Source organism: Semicossyphus pulcher, unplaced genomic scaffold (assembly GCF_022749685.1).
Source record: "Semicossyphus pulcher isolate SPU_LCO1_2020_fin unplaced genomic scaffold, fSemPul1.0.p SCAF_15, whole genome shotgun sequence".
In the NCBI taxonomy this organism is placed as follows: domain Eukaryota; kingdom Metazoa; phylum Chordata; class Actinopteri; order Labriformes; family Labridae; genus Semicossyphus; species Semicossyphus pulcher.
Window position 1 is genome coordinate 10,057,568 of NW_027211659.1, and position 19,943 is coordinate 10,077,510.

Consider the following 19,943-nt stretch of genomic DNA (forward strand, 5'->3'; position numbering starts at 1 on the left):
TTTTCTCTGTCTTTAAAGTGCGAAGTGTTATAGTCCTACATAAACACACAACATTGTCCACAAAAATCTGTAGCCTTTTAAGGATTGTTAAATAAACCAATAGTAAATCTCAAAAGACTTCCACTGAAAACCCAACTATGTCTCAAAAAACAACACACGCTGGTGACACTAGAGGACGTTGTTCGCTCTAAACATAGCTGTGGCTATGCCTGCACTCAGAACTCAGCTGCATCCAGGACACTGAAGTTTGGAGCTGCCGCCGGCTGGTGTTCATTGTGCTGCTGGTGCGCAGAATAGAAAACACTTGGATGAGTAAAAATAGTTTCCCGGTCGTTCTGGAGTGATGTTTCATAAGTCTGCTGTGTCGTAAGGACGGATGAGATGTTGCAGAGGTAGAATATCTTCAACTGTTGGCTTTTACCTTTTTGCAACATAGGACAAGTAGAGGTGAGTGTCTCAATTTAATGTATGATTTATATGAGACAGGGAATAGAAAATGCAAGTCCTCGGTGTTCTCCTCAGTTCTCTTCTCAGATTATGTGTTTTAAACAAAAGTCGTGGAACTTTTTATATAGTTTGATGTGTATTTGCTATTATATGTCTGTATTTAATTATTTATTAAGTTCATTCCAAGTCGATGCATTATACCTAAATTCCTCCTAGTATCTTTTAAGTCAGTGATGTGGCAGAAAACTGCTCAGATGTCTAAAGTGCACTGACAACTTAAACCCCACTGATAACTGATAACTATCACTCACTAAAAATCATTGTGCATTGCATTTTTTGGCACTTTGGAGGAAAGATGTTTTTCTTCCCAATCAGTAGTTTAAGAGATGTGGAGATGTGATAAATAAGGTTGGGACATTTAACGTTATGACCCGTTGTATAGATAGCTAATAAGAGAGTTGCAGTCTACATTTGGCTGACTACATTAATGTATATTTCTCCACATCTCAGTCTCACTCTTCGTCCTCCCTGTTAAATGAGCAATGACGAAGATGATGATCCAGGCCTCCTGTAGGAACGGTCTGCAGGTGTGTTTGCTCCTACTGATCGTGGGAAGACTGCAGGGTGAGTATGTAAGGCCAAGAGAAATTCTCAAAGAATTCAATAAATCAAACGTTATTTTTACATGTGGGTGTCTCAGGCAGGGTAACAGCACCGGAGCGTCTGGAGGCTCCCGTGGAGAAGCCCTTTACTCTGACTTGTTCTGTGTCGAGGGACCGAGGCGACACTCTGCGGCAGGTGCGTTGGCTGGATGACCAGAACCAGACCCTGCTGAGCTACCAGCCCGGCCTCAGAGACAGCGTGAGTGGACAGCACCATGTGGAGCTAGCCACCTCCCCAAAGGACACCTCTGCTATCACCATCCGCAGGGTGGGCTTCAGAGACGAGGGATGCTACACCTGCATCTTTGACATGCATCCGTCTGGTGCAAAGCAGGGACGGACCTGCCTCACTGTCACCTGTGAGTAAATACACTCTTGTGGGTGTAGTTCAGCAGCATGCATTGTTTTGTACGAATTTATACAGTTCCAGATAGTGACCCCTCATTTCCTGTCATCTTTACTGTTGACTCTAAGAAAAGCAGAAAAACGGAGATTTAGCTTTGGCTGAATAAGTCACTTATAGGTGTATTGAGCAAACATGCAAACACATCGATTTAGTTAGTATGAATGTTGGTGGTTCCTTTATTTAGGGAGATCCGTATCAGGAAAATAAGCTTTGTTAGCCTGTGATAAAGCTGGAAATGCAGTGATAAAGTCAAAACAGGTGTGAGAAGTCTCCCCTTGAGCCCAGGTTGAGTAATGATCATGGTGACACAACTCACCCTGAGAGACAAACTGAGGAGCTCTGATAAAAAGAATTGGTTTCGGGAAACTAGATAGAGAAAACAACATGATATAGCTTGTTTTAAATATAAGGAAGATGTATTTATTATATCAGTTTGTTGGCACCACTGTAGTTCTTTTAACCACGTGGGAGATACCGTCTGTCAGAAATTCTTGACATCTGTTGTGAGCAGTTTATCGTCTCACCCTGCTGCTCATAATTATGGTAAAATTGATTTGACTTGAATGCCGCCTAACTGATTTTGCGTGCCTGCACGGAGAAAACATCCATTAAAATTAAACAAAACCAAAGCTCCAGCAGACTCAAACAGTTCCTCCTCTGTTCGACCTGAAGATAAACCTGCTTTAGGGATTTACTAAGAAAATATGTGAATAATTATGTCCCTAACCCATCCTGACCTCTGAGCACAAGTTGAAGCTCAGCCAGTCAGGTTAATAAAGCGCAGAGGAGCAGTGGGAGAAGGAGGGCTCACTTTTCTAAGTAGAAACAGCTGTTGCAGATTCCAGAGACAGGTTTCTGTTTGGGTGCCTCATATTTCAGAATATTACCGTTGCCCTGTTTCTCACCCCCTGTATCCCTTTTCTTTTCTCTTTTTCGTCCTCCATTCTTTCACTGGATGGTGGGCTCTTTTCCCCCTCAGCGCAAGTCACCGTCGACAGCAACAAGACAGCCGTGAGCGGCAAGAAGGCCTCCCTCTCCTGCTCCTACGGTTTGCCTGAGAAGGTGCAGGAGATCACGTGGAGACACACCTCAGCACAGGGAGACTCTGCCGAGGTGGCCTCCTTTGCAAAGCGCAGTGACCCCATGATAGAGCCCCCGTACCAGGGGAGAGTCTGGCTGAGCGCCTCCCTGTCCGACAGTCAGCTCATCATCCAGCCTGTCACCATCCAGGACGAGGGCTGCTACACCTGCATGTACAGCACACATCCCGACGGGCCGAAGAGCTCCACAGTTTGCCTCGCTACCTATGGTAAGCAGCTGATTGTTATATTTCATAAAGTTAGTGCCAGTCGTGACAATAATCGGATCACAGGATGGATACACATTGCTACATCTCTAACCTGATTAAAAGGTTGCCATGCTAGCAACTTGCCTTTAGCATACCCTGCTTCTATTTTACTCTAAATAGACCATCATTTATAACATGAACATCATGTTGAATTGAAGAAGACTTTCAACTAGTGGTTCAGAACATAAACACATAAGGACAATATTTCTCTGTTGTTCAATCAAGCATCTTTTGACAAGCACTGGAGTCGCCCCCTGCTGGACGTTAGAAAAATGTAGATTTAAGGCACTTACACAGACTACTTCTTCTTATACTGTATATATTGAAATTACGCCTTTATACTCTCTTAGCAGGGAGTTAAAGTTTTAGTCTTGAAGATCTCAGTTTCGTTCTCTTTGGCGACACCTATGGCGATAAACAGTAATTGCGGGAGCACACTTCCCAGATAGCTAAAAAGTGTTGCATTTATGACGTCCACGGTTGGCTCCCTTTGTAACAGTTGTAACTCTTGATTTTCCTCGCTGACAGTCGCGTTCCTTTTTAGACTGTTTTAGATTTGTTTCTTTTTTTTGGGATTTTCACTTATCTTCGAAGCTGTATCTGTAGTCATCGATCTTTTCTTTGCTTGTTCAGCCATAGTAGATTACTGTTTACTCTCAACACTTGCAGCGAGTGGAAAAGCAGCCGCTTAGCTCCGCCTACCCTCTCTGGCAGACCAACCACTGCTGGGTGATGGAAAATGCGTCACTAACTGGGCGCCAGACCCCCAGTCCATAATACTGCAAATGCAAAGGCTTTCATCAATGAGCCATAGGCTCAATCACCATTGTGTTACCTCATACGGCAATAAATAGTGACTTAACAGACATTTATTTACATGAAAATCTTCCAGACTATCACTTTAAAGAAGAAAACTGATACCACTTTTGGGACTATAGACTAAATATGAAGCTATCGCTAACAAATGAGCTTAGCTAACCTTAGCGCTAAGATCGGAAATTGGAGGAAACAGCGAGCCTTGCTCTGCCCATGAATCCCAAAATGTTGAACTAGTCCTTAAAGTTTAGCTAAAATTAACATATGTTGACCTATATTATATTATACATATTTAACTGCCAGAGTGCACCAAGAAAACATTGTAGAATTTGAGCTCAAAAGACCAGTACTTACTTAAATACACCCTTATTTGGCTAACAAACAAACAGAGCTCATGATTTAATTTCAATATACAGTTTATACTGTTGGTAGTTTTTGAGTTATCCTTTGATGGTATGTCCAGGACTCAACAGAGGTATCAAGTTTTTGTCTGGGAATCATGAATGTCAGCGCCAAATTACTCATGGATTTTGTTGCTAATGCTATTGTTGCCCCTAAAGTCAGCCAGTATTTTGCTGTGTTTTTTTACAGTAGTGTAACATTTGTGCTAACCTCACTGGCAGAAGTCGTTCAGATAGAAATATCTGTGAGGCTTGAAATGCCCTACAGTAGATGTAGGAGCTGGAGGAGAGGATCTTGTGGGAACATAAAGGAGTCAACATGGACTCCGGCACCTCTGGGATTTAGGCAGGAATGTTGATCTTCTCTTCCTGATTGTAGCTGCTGAATGTTTCATGATACAGCACGGCTAAGCTGTTGGCTGATTTTTTTAACACAAGTAAACACAGAACAGTGTGTCCATGTGAAGAATGGACCCGTTGGGAGGAATGATAGAGGCAGGGAGCGAGGTCCTGATGCATGACTGTGTCAGTGTTCGCAGCAGACACTGATTCCCTCTGTGCTTTGTCTCTCTCTCTCTTTTTGCTCATTTGCTTCCCCACTTCTCTCCCGTTCCCTTTCGCTCACAGTTAGCTCAACAAACAGATGTGCTATTGTTTCAAATCAAACTGTACAGTACAGTAGGTGTTTCTGGTATCGGAGCTCGATTAGCATTCATGCTAGCCTCCCACACGCATCTCTGGATGATGCGATGTCCCCTCCTTCTCTCACGCTCTTGCGCATATTGTCCTTAAATTGTGATCGGTAATACACAAAAAAAGCACATGATTAAACAACATTTTATTTTAGAGAATTTAGTGACTAGTTCCCTTACATATGGAACCTTTAGCAGCTAAAGACTCAGGAGTTGGTGGAGACCAAAACAGAGCTTAAAGAGAGGTTAATATTTAACTTTCAACCATCAGGTAGATTTATAGAAGACTCCATCTGAATGTTAATGTTGCTCCGAAGTGCAGCCAAAATAAGCAACCGTTTAATACAAAGGATTCAGCTTATAAGGTGATGATATGTCAATGTTGCGGTCAACTTTTCACGCCCCAGGCAGCTAAAAAGTCAGTTCATAAAAAGCTTTAGAAAACTGTGGAATAAATCAAATAAATTCCACACCGGCTTCATGCTTGTTCACAGGGCATTGTGGTTTGAATTGTTACAAGATGTTTTCTTGTGGTTTGACCCACCCAGAAATCTGATACAATCCACACCGATGGTGGCTGCGGTTCTCTGCAGATGCTGTAACCACAAGGGCCAAATATGTGTGGCTAACCGCGTTCATGCCAATAAAAACGTTCTCGATTCCAGTGTATCACATTCCTCCCTCAGCCCCGAGAGAGATTCATTTATGGATCTTAAGTGTTCAGGAATTCACAAAAACCCGAGTTGATCCAAAGGCTTCAAGGCTCCCAGGTATCAGCTTTTGTAATAACATTTCCGGGCCTTCGTGCTTTTTACTCACAGCAAGAGTACAGAAGAAGACAGAATGTGATATGTGCCATAAACATCTAACACAATATGATTTTTGGTGCCAGTGAGTTTTCAACATTTTTTCTCCCAGTGTTGCCCAAACCTCAGGTGAGCTACAAGACTACCTCTCCGGGTGTGATCGAAGCCAACTGCACGTCGGTGTCGCGGCCCCCAGCAGAGATCGTGTGGAACGTGGAGAGGGATAACCGCACCATGGGTCCCCCTGTGACCCAGCAGCTCCCACAGGGGGACGGGACCACTCTGGTCATCAGCACGCTGACCGTCCAATCAGGGCTGCTGAAAGACGTGTCCGTCAAATGCTTGGTGCACCACAAAGGGCTCGAGTCACCGATTGCTGTATCCATGAACACCAAAAGTGAGTTGTTGTCGATGATGAAAATTTTTGATAGCATTGTCCTTATGTTGCTTCTCCAATAGTTCTTCATGTCATACCTGTGGAGTAGCTTAGCATAATTTAAAGTTAAAAAAACTCATTTTTCTCACTCTGGTGCTCGGTGCAGGCCCTCATACAGCCTCTGCCTGAGCTCTGTCCCTTTAAGAAACCCCGCCCCTACAAGCCTGCTTCCTTCTGATTGGCTAACTTGACGCGCAGGGCCGTAGAGCAGAGTGGTGAAGTGGAAAGATTTTCAGAGGCAGACTAAGCTGCCGGCTAGGCGTGAAGTTCTGCCTTGTTCCTCCACTTTGTGACATCACAAAGTGAAAAAGTCTGTCTGAAAGCAAGCGTTCACAGCAGCCTTTTTTAGCAGGAGATTACTCCAACTTACTTCTACCTACAGATTTGAAACTTCACCCACGTTAAGTGTGGATAGCTAACATTAAAATGTGACACAGCATAATATCTCCTCTTTAACTGAAACTAATGAGTTTTAATGCAGCTAATAATGGGCTTATATATAGGCATATGTATAATGTGTGAGATCTGCATGCCTTTAGTTGACCACTGACTCATGAGCCAGGAGTGCAAACTTAAGAGAAATCACACAGTAACACTATAAATTCAAATCGAATCATTCATGTTATATAAAAGGGAAGTCATGTCAAGATAAGCACAGGCCTTGTAATACAGAAATATCCCCTCATTCTGCAGCTCATGACATTTAATCATACTTGTGCATGGCCGGAATTTACACTGTACACCCTATCTCTAAAGATAAGTGCCTGTCTTTCTCCCTCCTAGTTGGGACGGCTCTCACCATCCTGATCTCCGTCACTACAGTAGCGGCTCTGTTGGTCATGTCTCTCTGCTTCTGCCTTTGGAAGTGTTTCCTGCGCAAGGAAGGTGAGTGTGTGCGTGCTTTGTCTCCGTTTGTATGTTGCCAAGTGTCTACTCCTATAGTTTTGGACAGGGTTGCACAAATTGCTCTTCACTAACCCTGGTCCTACCTAAGCCGGTACCACCTAAACTCTTAAGCCAAGTTTTAACTGTACCCAGTCAAATTCATCCATGTGAATTGGATGCATCTCAAGCCTTCTTGCTAATTTCTAGCTCATCATTTTTAATTTGCGACAGTCATATGGAGGTTTAAAGAAAAAGGGAGTGCAGTTTCACTCACATTAAGATCAGAAACTTCAAAGCTTTACAGCCAGCACAAGATAACGCTGACTGCTGAGACGTCAACATACAAAAAGGAGAAGTCAGCTTGGAGGGGAAATAACAGGTTCAAGCTCTTTCCTGTAGAAACAGTCTACATGTTGACTTTGTCACTGCCCTGACTAGAAGTAAGATTTATGCCTGGTTTTATGAGAACAAGGCTTAAGCCCAGATGTGGCAATCAGTATAATCAAAGATCCTTAGAACATGAAGTTATGACTGACTTAGCTTTAGAACAGATGTACGCTCTGTTAATGCAACCAGGCTGGTATCTGCAACCTCCTTTAGGCCATGTAGACACAGATGTGAAGTAGAAAGTGGAAGAACTCTTCTTAATCTAAAAAATAAGGAGAGTGTGCAGCCTTTGAGTCACACCTCACTTTATACATCAGGAGAAGAATGAAACACATAAATTACACCTTTTTTGAAGATAAAAACAAATTATTGCAAACTGATGGATGATTTAGCTGTTGCTTATTTTGGAAAGTTTCTGCTGCACCTCCCAGCTACCGTCGATAGGATTTGATTAGTAGGGCTCCCTCCTTGGCAAGCAGCGCGGTAGTCTACAGAAACAATGAAAGGATAAGTGGTCTGTGGAAAAATTCGGCAAGACTTACTGAACTATAAACACTGTTTGAAATAGAGGTCAGAAAGGCAAAGCCTGTGAGTGCAGAGGGGGTGTCCTGTCTCAGTAACACCCTGCGATTTAAGCAAATTAGCTCAGAAGAGAGTCGGAGCCAACGTCTGCTCCATTGTCTGTTAATCAAAGCATATCTCATGTCTTCAGCATTCTACATTTCTGTGTAGGATCTGTAGGCAGTGGCGTTGATTTTTAGTACGGGAAGTGTTTGTTGTACGCTTGTAGTCTGAGAAGTATTGACCAATCACGTATCAGCAGGCTGCGGCATATGCAGGAAAAGACGCTCCGTGTGGAGAGCAAAAGCAGGCAGAACGCAATCCGTAATGACATCCAGACTCAGCGTCGTCTGACAACGATTAAGCTTCTTATTAATCTCTATAAACAGACATCTGCATGCTAACAGCTAACAATCGGCTCTAGATCTAAAATTCAACTTGAGACAAATTCCCTTGACGCTGTGTAACAAAAGCCGTTCAGTGTTTAGATTTCCCGACTTACTCGAATGCATCAGAAATGTAACGATCTGCCTAGACAGCTGAACCCAAAAGCACGACAGCAGACAAAGAATCAAAGTAAATGAATAAGATTTATTTACAAAATAAATCAAATAATTCAATAAACAAGAAAAATGCAAGAGGAAAACCCTGAACTCACCCTGAATTCTATCCTACCTTAAACTAACCCGAAAAACCTCTCTACTCTGAGAAGAACACAAGACAAAAACAAAACCTGAATCAGCTAAAGAAATGAAAATCACTCGTAGAGGAAACTGGAAACTAGAAACAAGAAACCAAAATGCCTAAATCTGATAAAGAAAAGAAAATCACTCTTAACGAGGACAACCTGGACTAAATAAGGAAACAAAGAAAATCTCTAAGATAAGAAAAATCGCAGAAACAAAAAACCTTTCTAAACAAAACTCTCACAAACCTTACTTGGAACTTGAACAGGAGCAGGGAACATGGAACACGCTGGAACGACTGACATGGAGACAAGTACGAACTGGCACAGGACAAAGGGAGACGCCACTATTTAAACATGAGGAAGGGGATCACAGGTGAAAACGATTAGGGAGGGGCCAGACAATCACCAGACGAGGGAAAAACAGGGGCAGGAAGTAAAACAGTCTGACACGAGAGGGAACAGGGTTACTTTCAAAATAAACCAGGAAATGACAAAACATGAAAAAACAAGACAAAAATGGTAGCTTAACTGAATAAAAATGACGAGACATGACAAGAAATGATCAATCTGATCTTGGTTCAACAAACGAGCATATTAAAAAGTAATTTCTTCTCCTCTTGAGGACAGACCTGACAAAGCGTCATTTTTACTTTTTACTAATCTGCATCATGATGTTATTTCAGCAAACTTAAGACCTGTTAATTAAAGTAAATCACAAGATTTCAGGTTCATACCGCAGTAGTTAGCCAGAATGCAGCCTCTGTGTAACTGAGATTCACCAGAAACAGATGAACGGGCGGGCTTCTCTGGGGGATTTAATTAACCATGAAATGACGGCGTTTATTTTTTTTTACCCTTTACTGACGTATCTGGTTGGGCGAAATTCGCTTCACATTTGATCTGAACACACGGTCGCTTCTCAAGTTGCTAACTGGACTGTAAACAATGCAGCGCACGGAAAAGGAAGTCTCGACTGGAAGTCGCTTATCGCTAAGCGCTTGCTAAACCGGACACGCCCGACATGTTCACCGTTGTCCCCAGAGGCTATATCTTCATCAGATAGCTGATGGGATCTGAGATTGCATTGGGACTGAATAGATTAAGTCATAATGTCATGCTCATACCATCCACCTTTAAACTTTTATTCTGTTTCTTTATTCTATACCTGCACTCCATCTGCACTTTATCCACACATTCAGTCAATGTTTTCTGTCTGTGCATGAAGGAAATCAATCTGTGTGTTTCTATGATGTATTTTGAAGTTTCTATGATTGTTTCTATGGTGATTATGACACATTTATTGTCCCTGCTCTCTACAGACTGGGTTGCTTGCTTTGTTGTGCTCTCATATCAACTCCAGTTGAAATTAACTTTTATAAATGTTACTGTTTTTGTGTTACTTCAGTTTTTCCACACATTTCAGCTGATTAATCTTTCAGATGAGACCAGAGACTGAAAAAGAAGAGGCGGGGCTTCTCAGAGCCAACCTGACAGAAGTGTTTCATCATCATCATCATCATCATCATCATCATCATCACCTGGTATAAAGGGAAGATGTTCTCATACACCTCTATAGGATGTCCAATACAATCCTATTTATGAGCGACGACTGTACAACGACATTCATCCCTGCTCCTCTGCCTCTGAGTCTGACTCTTATGTATAATCTCCGGGCTGTCCTCACGTGAAGTCTGCGGGGAAACGCTGAGTGGATGTGTTTCTTCTCTCTGGCTTTTGTAACTGATCGAGTCGTCGGTCACACATTCCTCAACACGCAGCCGGCTCGCTGCGTGTCAAAATTCATTTACAGTGATTTTGCTGTTGCAGCATATTGCACGTCTTCAAAATACTGTACTCTGTTTGTTTGTCTCTTATACCTGATCCTTTAAGGGTACATCTGGTGAAATTATATATTCTCTTCCAACAAAACCCATGAAATTAATGATTTAAAGTAACACATACTTCTCCTAAAGACATGTGAATCAGCAGCATTCACCAGGAACATGAACAGGGCTGAAGGGCTGTGACGTTTATTGAAGTCTTTCCAATTTACAACATCCGGCTCCAATACAAGCGCACCAAATGTATGTTAATCCGCTGCTGAAAATAGTCCCAAACGCGTGCACCATTACCTCCCATTTCTGTAACATTAGCTAAAAAACTACAATGCCCAGCTGTTTTTGGAAATAATTTAGCCCTTTTTTAATATACAAATTTTAGTTTTAAAGATGCATTTCTTTATTAGTTCCCCAGCCAAATCAGTATAGCAGAGATGGACTAATGCTTTGATTTATTATCATTTTGACAACAGGAAAATATGAGATATCACCAACTTCATCCCTGAAAAAATACAGCTAATTGGCACCATGAGCTCGACATTAAAGGGGCCATATCTTTTAAATGGATTCTCACGTATTATGCATGGGTTTCACATTTTTTAGGTGTTTATTGTTCACAATGAAAAAGTGAAAACTGCATAATTCCATAATTTTTATCCTTTTTTTCATTTTTTAAAAAGGTCGCCTCTGAAATGGGCCGTTCAGAACAGCTGCAGGTTTCTACGTAGAACCTTGCGTTAGCTGAAACCGACCAATCGTCATTCACCGTCGTTCACGTCAGGCTGCCTTCTAGCTTGTTGTCAAGTCGTTGTCAAGATTTCAGCTTACGATTCCGATACCTCCTGGCGATTCTGGCTTGTACATATAAGGCCGAATAACCGATCCTAGAGCCGCCATGTTTGCTACAACTTTGGAGTGCGGCCGCTCCCCCCACGTGGGATCGCACACGTAGGGGAGGTGCTATGCTGTCACTCCAAAATGGTCTGACCTTTGAATGGCAAATCAGTTAGCTCCTTTCAGGAGGAAGGAGAGGCTCGGAAAAAACAAACTTTACCAACGTGAATCAAAAACACATTAGAATAATAGAAAATTGATTGCATAGCTAAAATATGACCCCTTTAAGGTTTTACTTCTTGTACCTCAGAAGGCCTCCGTCACTTCTGTGTGCTTTTAAAAGCTGGGTGTGGTCAGCCATGTTCCTCATCGGTTCAGCTCATAGGGCTACATACTTATGTCTTGTTTGTGTAATATCTCCTGCACATTTTTGTACTTGCTTCAAGGTCTGTTTGTGTATGTTGTCAGAGAGAAAGAGAGAGATCATGTGTGTGTGTGTGTGTGGGCGGGTGTGTGTGCGGTTCATATTTTTTTGAGGTTGAATTCCACAGCCGTAGCTCGAATCAATTCCCTGAGGTAGCCATGCCGAAACCGTTTTGGTGCCCCTGAAAGGAATGCGTGTCTTGATGCCTCTGGAGTCCAGCGAGTTCATATGTGTGAAGATGTAAGTGCTAATGTTGGGCTGCGGTGGTTTGATCAAGGTTCCAAGAAGATCCACTATGCCACTGTGAATGATTTAGACATACCTTAAAATCTACCTGCTCTTTTGTACATTGCTCTGCAGCAAAGTGGCACTTAAATGCCTCACATGTAATGACGCTTCGGGGGTTATATCCTGTTTGCATGTACACAGGGGGATTTAAAGGCGAAAGCTTTACGCTGAAATAATCTTGTATATCACAGCATATTGACTTGAATCTATCAGTTAGCAACAGAAAAACATGCAGGCTATCAGATTTCAGTTTTAACGCTCAGTCGCTCAACACATTCCTCACCAGTAAAACGATACAGCACAGATATACAGCATTCCTCTGTCTGCATAGTTTCCCTATATGCACTCATTTTAAGGTCAGAGCATTCGAAACGTTCTGAAATGTAGTTCCAGAAACAAGTAAATCAGCCCTGCACGGAGCAACTGCAGTCACAAATTAGAAACGATGCATCATGACTGACTATAATGGATTAAATGCAACAAACAGAACAATAAAAATGTTTAAAAATATCAAATCTGTCAGTGCCTTTTTCAGCCCGGCTGTTTCATCTCTCAGAACAATATGAGAAATATGTAAATTCCTTCTGATCTTCCAAACCTGGCCGCCAGATGCTCGAACTTGTGGCCTTTTTCATCCGAAGCCAGGCGGTTTGCGGTGGACGCACACATGTTGTGCACACACAGTCAGACGCAGAGCCTGCAGCACATGTCAGTCCTGCTCTCGTGTATTTCTAAGCTGCTGCAGAAACATGAAATATTCATTTGTTCTGTTGCATAAATGTTTGCGTATTTCTTATGAAACTGACACACAAACACGCTGACGGAGACAATTCTTTTTACACTCAATAATACCGGTTAGGTTAAACGATGTGTAGCTGAAGGTACACTCATTAATCAGCATTAATCAAAATGTATGTCTTAGATGTTTGACATTTCAACATGGCTGTCGTCATCATTTATCCTAAATGATCCATACTTATTTTTCCTTTTTGGATGAAAACGCCTGCATGTAGCGATGGAGCTTAAATATCAGGAGGTATGCAAGCTGGAGTTCTGAATGAGGCCACACACCTGATTAATGTGTCTAAAATAGAGATAGACCGATATGGTTTTTTCAGGGCCGATACCGATTATTAGTAGTCAAGGAGGCCGATAACCGATATTTGAAGCCGATATTCATTTGCAGTAAAAGTGAAAATAATACAAACTCCAACACTTAACTTTGGTTAAATGCCTTTAAGCATATGCATCAGAGCCAAAATAACCCAGGTTTAAATTGATCTCTTATCGGCTGTTGGATAAAAAAAAAATAAAAAAAAGGCAGATGCCGATATGCGTCAAAATGCCGAATATTGACGCCGATAATCTGCCCGGCCGATAATCTGCCCGGCCGATAATCAGTCTATCCCTAGTCTAGAACAAGTAAGTAAAGCAAGTTCTGTTTGAGACGGAGTATTTATGTGTGTGTGTGTGTGTGTGTGTAAACTGTTAAATTCCACTATCAAAAAAAATGTAAATGCACTTCCTAAAGATGCCAGCCCGAAAGCTTTAACAACTTCCCTTTAGTTGGATCTTTTAAAATGAAAGCGAAAAAATAACTCCAAATTTACCCGTGGATGTAAATGTGAACGTGAAAGGTTGACTGGCGATCAGTCCAGGGTGTTCCCTGCCTCTCGTCCAATGACCCTGAGACCCTGAACAGGATAAGCTGTATAGATAATGGGGGTCAGTCATCATTCAATCGGAAGGTTGGAGGTTCGATCCCCAGCTCCCTCAGTCTACATGTCGAAGTGTCCTTGGGCAAGACACTGAACCCCGAACTGTCCCGCTGGCATAGCCAACGGTGCGTAAGTTGGGCTCTTTATGTAGCAGCCTCTGCCATCAGTGTGTGAATGGGTGAATGTGACATGTAGTGTAAAAGCAGCTTTGAACGGTCGCAAGACTACAAAAGTGCTATATGGCATTTACCGTAATGGATGGATAAAATCCTCCTCACTGTTCATTAAATTATCTTCCATATTTTGACATTCAAGTGACAGGAATGTCCTCATTACAAGTCCCAACTGATAATCATCCAGATACACTATCTTTGTTTTAAAGGGCGATTTGAGTAGCACCAAAAGCACTCAGTCAGCACTCCCCCGCACCTTGTCAGCTGGTTTATTTAGTCGCAGTGCTGCCGAGTCCTCAGACTCTCTGAGTGACCTCAGGCTTGATCTAATCAGGCCCGTCTCAAACGCTGCCTTCGCACAAGCCTCCACGCTCTCCATCTCTCTGCGATCTGAACCAGGGCTTTGTCCACCACAGAAACAACACAATTACTGATGTGTGTGTGTGTGTGTGTGTGTGTGTGTGTGTGTGTGTGTGTGTGTGTGTGTGTGTGAGAGAGAGAGGCTGTGAGAGCAGGACTTGTGTGTGGGCTGGATCAACCAGACACTGTTGCTTAGATGAAACATTTCCACTGAAAGGCGGAGAGGAAGTTCAATGTAAATGTCACATGATTTTAGGGACTCATGTGCAGCCTGTCCACCTTCCTCTCCTGGGAATGCATGTCAGGGAAAATACAGAAAGATAAATAAAAGCCAGGTCACATTATTCAGGAGCATTTATCAACATGATGTTTTTATAAATGAAAGGACTGTTTGTGAACGTCTATAAATCGATTAAATCATCAAGTTAGACAGGAACACGTCCTCCATCTGACATCCGTAGGATTCCTTGCATTTCTGTCAATATGAAACAATATTGTGTTTTTTCAACGTGGGAATCCCTGCTGTTTGAAGACTAGTCTTATTTCTCAGTTAATTAGGCGACTGAAAAATGTTTCACCTATATTTCTGCCTCTTAGAAGCCGTCTTTGACACACAAATTCGTGAAGTGTTTCCACAATTTGGGGTAGCTCAGTCTGTATGGACTTGGGAACCAGAGCCTGGCTGGTTCAAGTCCCGGTACGGACCAACTATGGAATTGGGGCTGATAGCTGGAGAGGTGCCAGTTCCTTTCCTGGGCCCTGTCCAGGTGTCCTTGAGCAACACCCAGCAGCTCGGGGTGCATGTTCACGTGCAGCCCCCTCACTCTAGGCCTTTTTATACTGAGGTTCCGCCTCAGCGCCGTAGCAAAGCTTCGCCTTCATGCAGCCTTCGCCATTTTACCTTGGACCAAGCAATGCCGCCGTTAAGCCGCCCCAGTGTGTGTTTCTACACAGCGTTCCAGCGTTGTGGAAGCAAATACACATGCACAGCACTGTTCCGCCCTGCCGGCTCCCCTGTTTACACCGACGCCGTTTCACCTCTGTTACTACCTCCGATGCTGGCTCAGAGGCGTAACAACTTCGCCCCACCTATCTTGCACTAAAGTATGTCTTCACATGACTTGTGTCCACAGTTAGGCCTTAACCTGTGACGAGGGCTCACAGGCTACACTGTAAAGGTTGGGGATCACGATATCTAGTGACTTTCAGCATCAGAGTAACAAAATCTGAACCTAATTTAGGACTGATTTGTTCTCCTTTGTTCCTCTTGTACGTTGTGTAACTTTCTGAACGTGCGACCATTACAATAAGAGCACTGCCTGAACTGCAGGGTCTCATTACGTAACCATAAGTGGTTGAACAGAAGCGGGGCTTCTTCTGCCGCTGTCAACTTCCTGTACTTTTAAGCTAACCACACTGGTGAGGATGACGGGCGGGGTAGTTTCCATCAGAGGCAGTGAAAAGCAGAGAGGTCTGCGTGGAAAGTTTGTGAAATAGTCAGAGATATGTTAGCATTTTTCATGAAGAACTAAAGGACGAGCTAGCCAAATGATTCAAATAGTCTAACTCAAGGAATGCAAAAATAAGTATTCACATTCATAACCTTTCAAGTAACAAATAAATCACAGATCCGCCGAGGATAATATTGCATTTTTATTTATTAGATATGGACGCCAAAAAAAACCCTCTCCAAGTCACGTATCTGAAATGAGGAGGAAAACATAGAAATACAAAAAAAAAATCATCGTCTGGAACAAATCTGAGGGTGGTAGAATAAACTCGATGCTGCTTCAGGTCTTGTGGTATTTCACTGTGACTGTACTGTGCATCTTCACGACCACGAGCTTCCTCCGTCCAACTCTCCTTCTGTGCGCTTCATTACTCAATCTCTTCCGTGACAACACATCATACTTGTGTACATTTTTCCACCCATGTTAAAATCTGCATGTGTCTATGATGAATTCAAACTGCTCTGGAAACATTGATGGAAGCATATATTACGTCTTCAGGTAGTTTAGTCGGGGTACGGTTTTCTCCGGCAGGTTTCCCAGCCTGCTGTCGGTTGATGACAGCATACGCAGCAAGGTCTGACCTCTGACTTTCCTCTGCTGTGATTGATACAGCATGCTGGTTCACACTGGTTATTAATGAAGGATGTGGTGATGGCCTCTCTGCAGTAGTTGGGAAGTAGTTGTCAGTCAGGGTGTAGAAGTTAGCTGGTAGGGCAGGAATGGAAGGAGCGCTCCCCTTGGGAAGGTCGGGTATCATATTGCAGGACTTTTCCTATCACACCAAAACAGGATTCAACATGGCAATAAAATACTGTTGCTAGACATCATTATGACTTTTGACCAAACAGGGCTTAAAGGACCTGTTAGCCAAGATACAGAGTGATACCACTCTCATGGCTGCACGCTAGCAGCTAGCTCAGTTTAGCTAGAAATAGGGGCTAGCCTTGCTCGGTCCACAGGTAACTAATTCTCTCACAAACACCTTTAATGCTCTTAATTTAACCTTAAACACAGAGTTGTTTAATTCCTACATCACTGGTATTTAGCTAATTATTAGAAAAACATCAGAAAAGCACTGCTTTCTACAATTTTTGAGTGCTAGCTACAGCTGGCATTAGGATAGCTGGAAAACATTTTCTGCTGCAGACTGAAAACTGATGTGTTTAGTCAGCACTGTGGCTCATGGAAACACTCTCTTTCTCATCTCTTATTGTTCCTAAATTCAGCACTTAACGTTGTTTTTTTTTTGTTTAGTTCATCATTCTTGCTACTTTGAGGTTGTATCTAGAGTCACTTTTGGCCAAAGTGTTATACAGTTGATGTAATGTAAGCCTTATCATATTATATGCTGCTTGTTTTCTCTATACAGAAACGTGTGTGTACAAGTGTGCTGACTTAGCCTACTTCTTGGCTGGGCCCAGTAACTTCCTGGAGTAGCCACTGGTTGACTGGTAATCTCACTGTGACAGCAAAAATTAGGCCAAGAAATCTGGCACATGACGCTTTGTAAAACCACAATGTGTCTGTTACGCTTCAGTTTTTGTCCACATTAAACAAATGAGATGATAATTAGTGAGCTTTACAGATGCTAAGCTAAGCTAACTCGCTCCTGCTTGGTTTTATACATATTTTACAGACATGAGAGTGTCTTATCTAACTCTCAGCAAGAAAGTGAGTGAGTTCATTTCCCATACTGTCTCTTTAAGTTAGCAACCCTGCTTCAAATTACCTGTCCCTTTGTCTGGTTGAAGGTCAGTGTTCCTGTGAAAGGGACAAATAACAGGTAAATTCTCCATTGCAAGGAGGTAAGATGTAGATTTTTTAACACTGTTATTCACACTCTGAATCTAGCTTCTTACGTTTCCAGCCATGAAATCTGAGGATCATTAACGCTGTCAATATGACGACCAGCAGAGCTAAGATAACACAGAAGAAGAAGAAGGGCAGCCAGGAAACATCCTCAACATCAGCAACACTCGGTGGTTTATCTGCCAAAGGAGAATCAGATCAGTCGTCCTCGTCTGTTTCCTTTAAAATGCATGTCTATAAATTAACAAATAAAGTTCTTACCTTCTTCATTGTGCACATTTTCAAACCCCTCGTTTAAGTCTGTCGATTTATGAAACAAATATAGAATTAACACCTGAAAACAGACGTCTTACAAACATATTTTGGCACTGATGGGGAGAACACCTACCTGAAACTGAGATGTTGATGATGTGACTGACCTTCTCATAATTGTATCCTTTTGAAACACATCTGTACAGGCCGTCGTCATGAATAGAAATCCGCTTGAAAGTCAAATATGAGATCAGTTTATCCCCACCACGTTTCCTCTGAATTATTTCCACATTCTCCGTGTAAGTAATCGGTTCACAGTCGTCTGTGTGGAGGAGTTTACACCAGGTGACATTCAGTGATTCTCCACAGTATCTGAGCGGACACTGGACTGTCAGGGGTTGTTGTGGGACAGTTTTCAGTGTCGTGCCCCTCCTGACCAACAATGCAACCTCACAGGATGGAAGCAGGTCTGAAATACATCAACAAAAAGGAGCTTCAAGCTTTCTGGAAATTATTACAAGATAACAGAAAATTATTTATAATTGTCCGAGATGCTCTCATGAAAATCAGCACAATTTAACAGTCTTATTTTGGAGTACATTTTGTGGTAAATTTACCAACAAATAGAGTATTGCAGTACCCAATACTATATACTTATGTTATTAGTTCTTCTATTTGTTTCTTAACATTATTCTATAATTTTTTCTTTGTAATGTTTTCCTTTTGATTCACTCCCGGCGGCGTCCCAGTCAGCAGCCTGCTAGAGTCGCTCCTCATCGTCTTTATTGTTATCTTATTGTGTACAATTACATTCTATATCTTTAAATTCATGACCTTGTCCAATAGAAGTTCTTACTACGTAATAACTGTCAATACTACTGCCATTTTAACTGCAGCCATTACTTCCTGCCTACTTTTGTCGATATCTATTGCAATATTGTTTTTCTTTTAGGCACTGTCTCTTTTGCTTTTGCTCTTTTTGTTAATAAAGTTCTATCTTAACTTATCTTAACCTTTCATTATAGCCCACACATTTCAGTGCAAGTACTTGGTAGATGACCTTATTAAAAAAATCGAGAAGTGTATGGAATATGGCAGTTATTTACCTAGCACTAAGTTACACTTTGAGATCTGTTACCAGTACCAGTACATATTTGATGATTAAAGGGTACACACTGGGAGCCAGTGAGCTCAGCCTTAAAGTCCTTACAGAACAAAAGTGATGAATAAGAGATCACAGTCCTCTTATCCTGGTCATAACCTGTAAAGCAAGAGCTTTCTTCCACATTTTCAATGGTTTGTCCTGGCCACTAAAAAGCAATAAACCTCACTTTGGCTGTTTCCATGATGCATGTTTTTTCAGAAAACAGTAAAAGGCATGTTTTGAATAATAGAAAGCTCACATAATGTCGAATAAACTATTAAAAAAAAAGGCTTTTTCGGGGGTGAAAAGTAGGTGTGTATATGTATTTTTTACTCCTTCACTACAATCAGAGGACATGACATAAAAATTAAAGGTCAATGTTTCAATGGGAGACAGATCAAACGCTGGATCTCGAAGTTACACTCGTCTGTTTTGCTTCAAAGCATTGAAACATTTGTACACAACAATTGTATTCCATCTTTCTCATTTTGTCCTTACCCACTATAGGAACCCAATACATATCATTATTACACTGTTCAAAGGCTGAAATCTAACGCCAGCTGTTCTCATGTCCAGTTATTTATTCCAATCTCCTCAAAATCACCCTGAAACCTCTTTCTGAAAGTCATGTCACAACATAAGAGAGTGTTGGCGCTTACCTTTTCCTCTCCCATAGACGTAGACAAATGAAAAACAGCTACATATCAGCAGAAAGGAGTAAAGCCGTTTATCTATCAGGCTCAACATGTTCATCACTCGAGACCATGAAGTCACTAACTGCATGAGCTCCTTTCACCTATGAAAACACTCACCACATCCTGGCTGCCTACATATTCTCAAGACCACCCAGCACATGCACGTATTTCAGTAGGTCAAGTTAAAATCTCACACTGTGTTTTATGCAAATCTTATTCTGTAGAGTTTTACAGAAACACTTGTATAATGGTGCACGTTATTCTCAATGCAAAGTCTGAGATATACAGTTATTAAGGTTATTAGGTGGCCTTCTCACTCATGTTCATGATATTGGGGTTAAGCAGGAAGTTATGCATTGTGG

General features: G+C 42.0%; 2 protein-coding genes across 2 annotated transcripts; one reads left to right on the forward strand and one right to left on the reverse strand.

The window, feature by feature from the left end:
• The first annotated feature begins 365 nt into the window (after nucleotides 1–365).
• Nucleotides 366–12,403, forward strand: LOC138592531 (OX-2 membrane glycoprotein). The gene is made up of 7 exons (XM_069663362.1): nucleotides 366–447; nucleotides 958–1,071; nucleotides 1,148–1,468; nucleotides 2,495–2,824; nucleotides 5,691–5,975; nucleotides 6,798–6,899; nucleotides 9,975–12,403. The coding sequence occupies exons 2-7, from the start codon at nucleotides 990–992 to the stop codon at nucleotides 9,989–9,991; spliced, it is 1,137 nt and encodes a 378-aa protein (XP_069519463.1). The 5' UTR covers nucleotides 366–447; nucleotides 958–989; the 3' UTR covers nucleotides 9,992–12,403.
• A 3,441-nt stretch (nucleotides 12,404–15,844) lies between these two features.
• LOC138592603 (B- and T-lymphocyte attenuator-like) lies at nucleotides 15,845–19,639 on the reverse strand. The gene is made up of 6 exons (XM_069663436.1): nucleotides 19,546–19,639; nucleotides 17,879–18,211; nucleotides 17,752–17,790; nucleotides 17,541–17,669; nucleotides 17,411–17,442; nucleotides 15,845–16,453 (listed from the first exon to the last, which is right to left on the reverse strand). Exons 1-6 carry the CDS (start codon nucleotides 19,637–19,639, stop codon nucleotides 16,133–16,135), a joined length of 948 nt encoding a protein of 315 aa, XP_069519537.1. The 3' UTR covers nucleotides 15,845–16,132.
• Nucleotides 19,640–19,943: the final 304 nt, after the last annotated feature.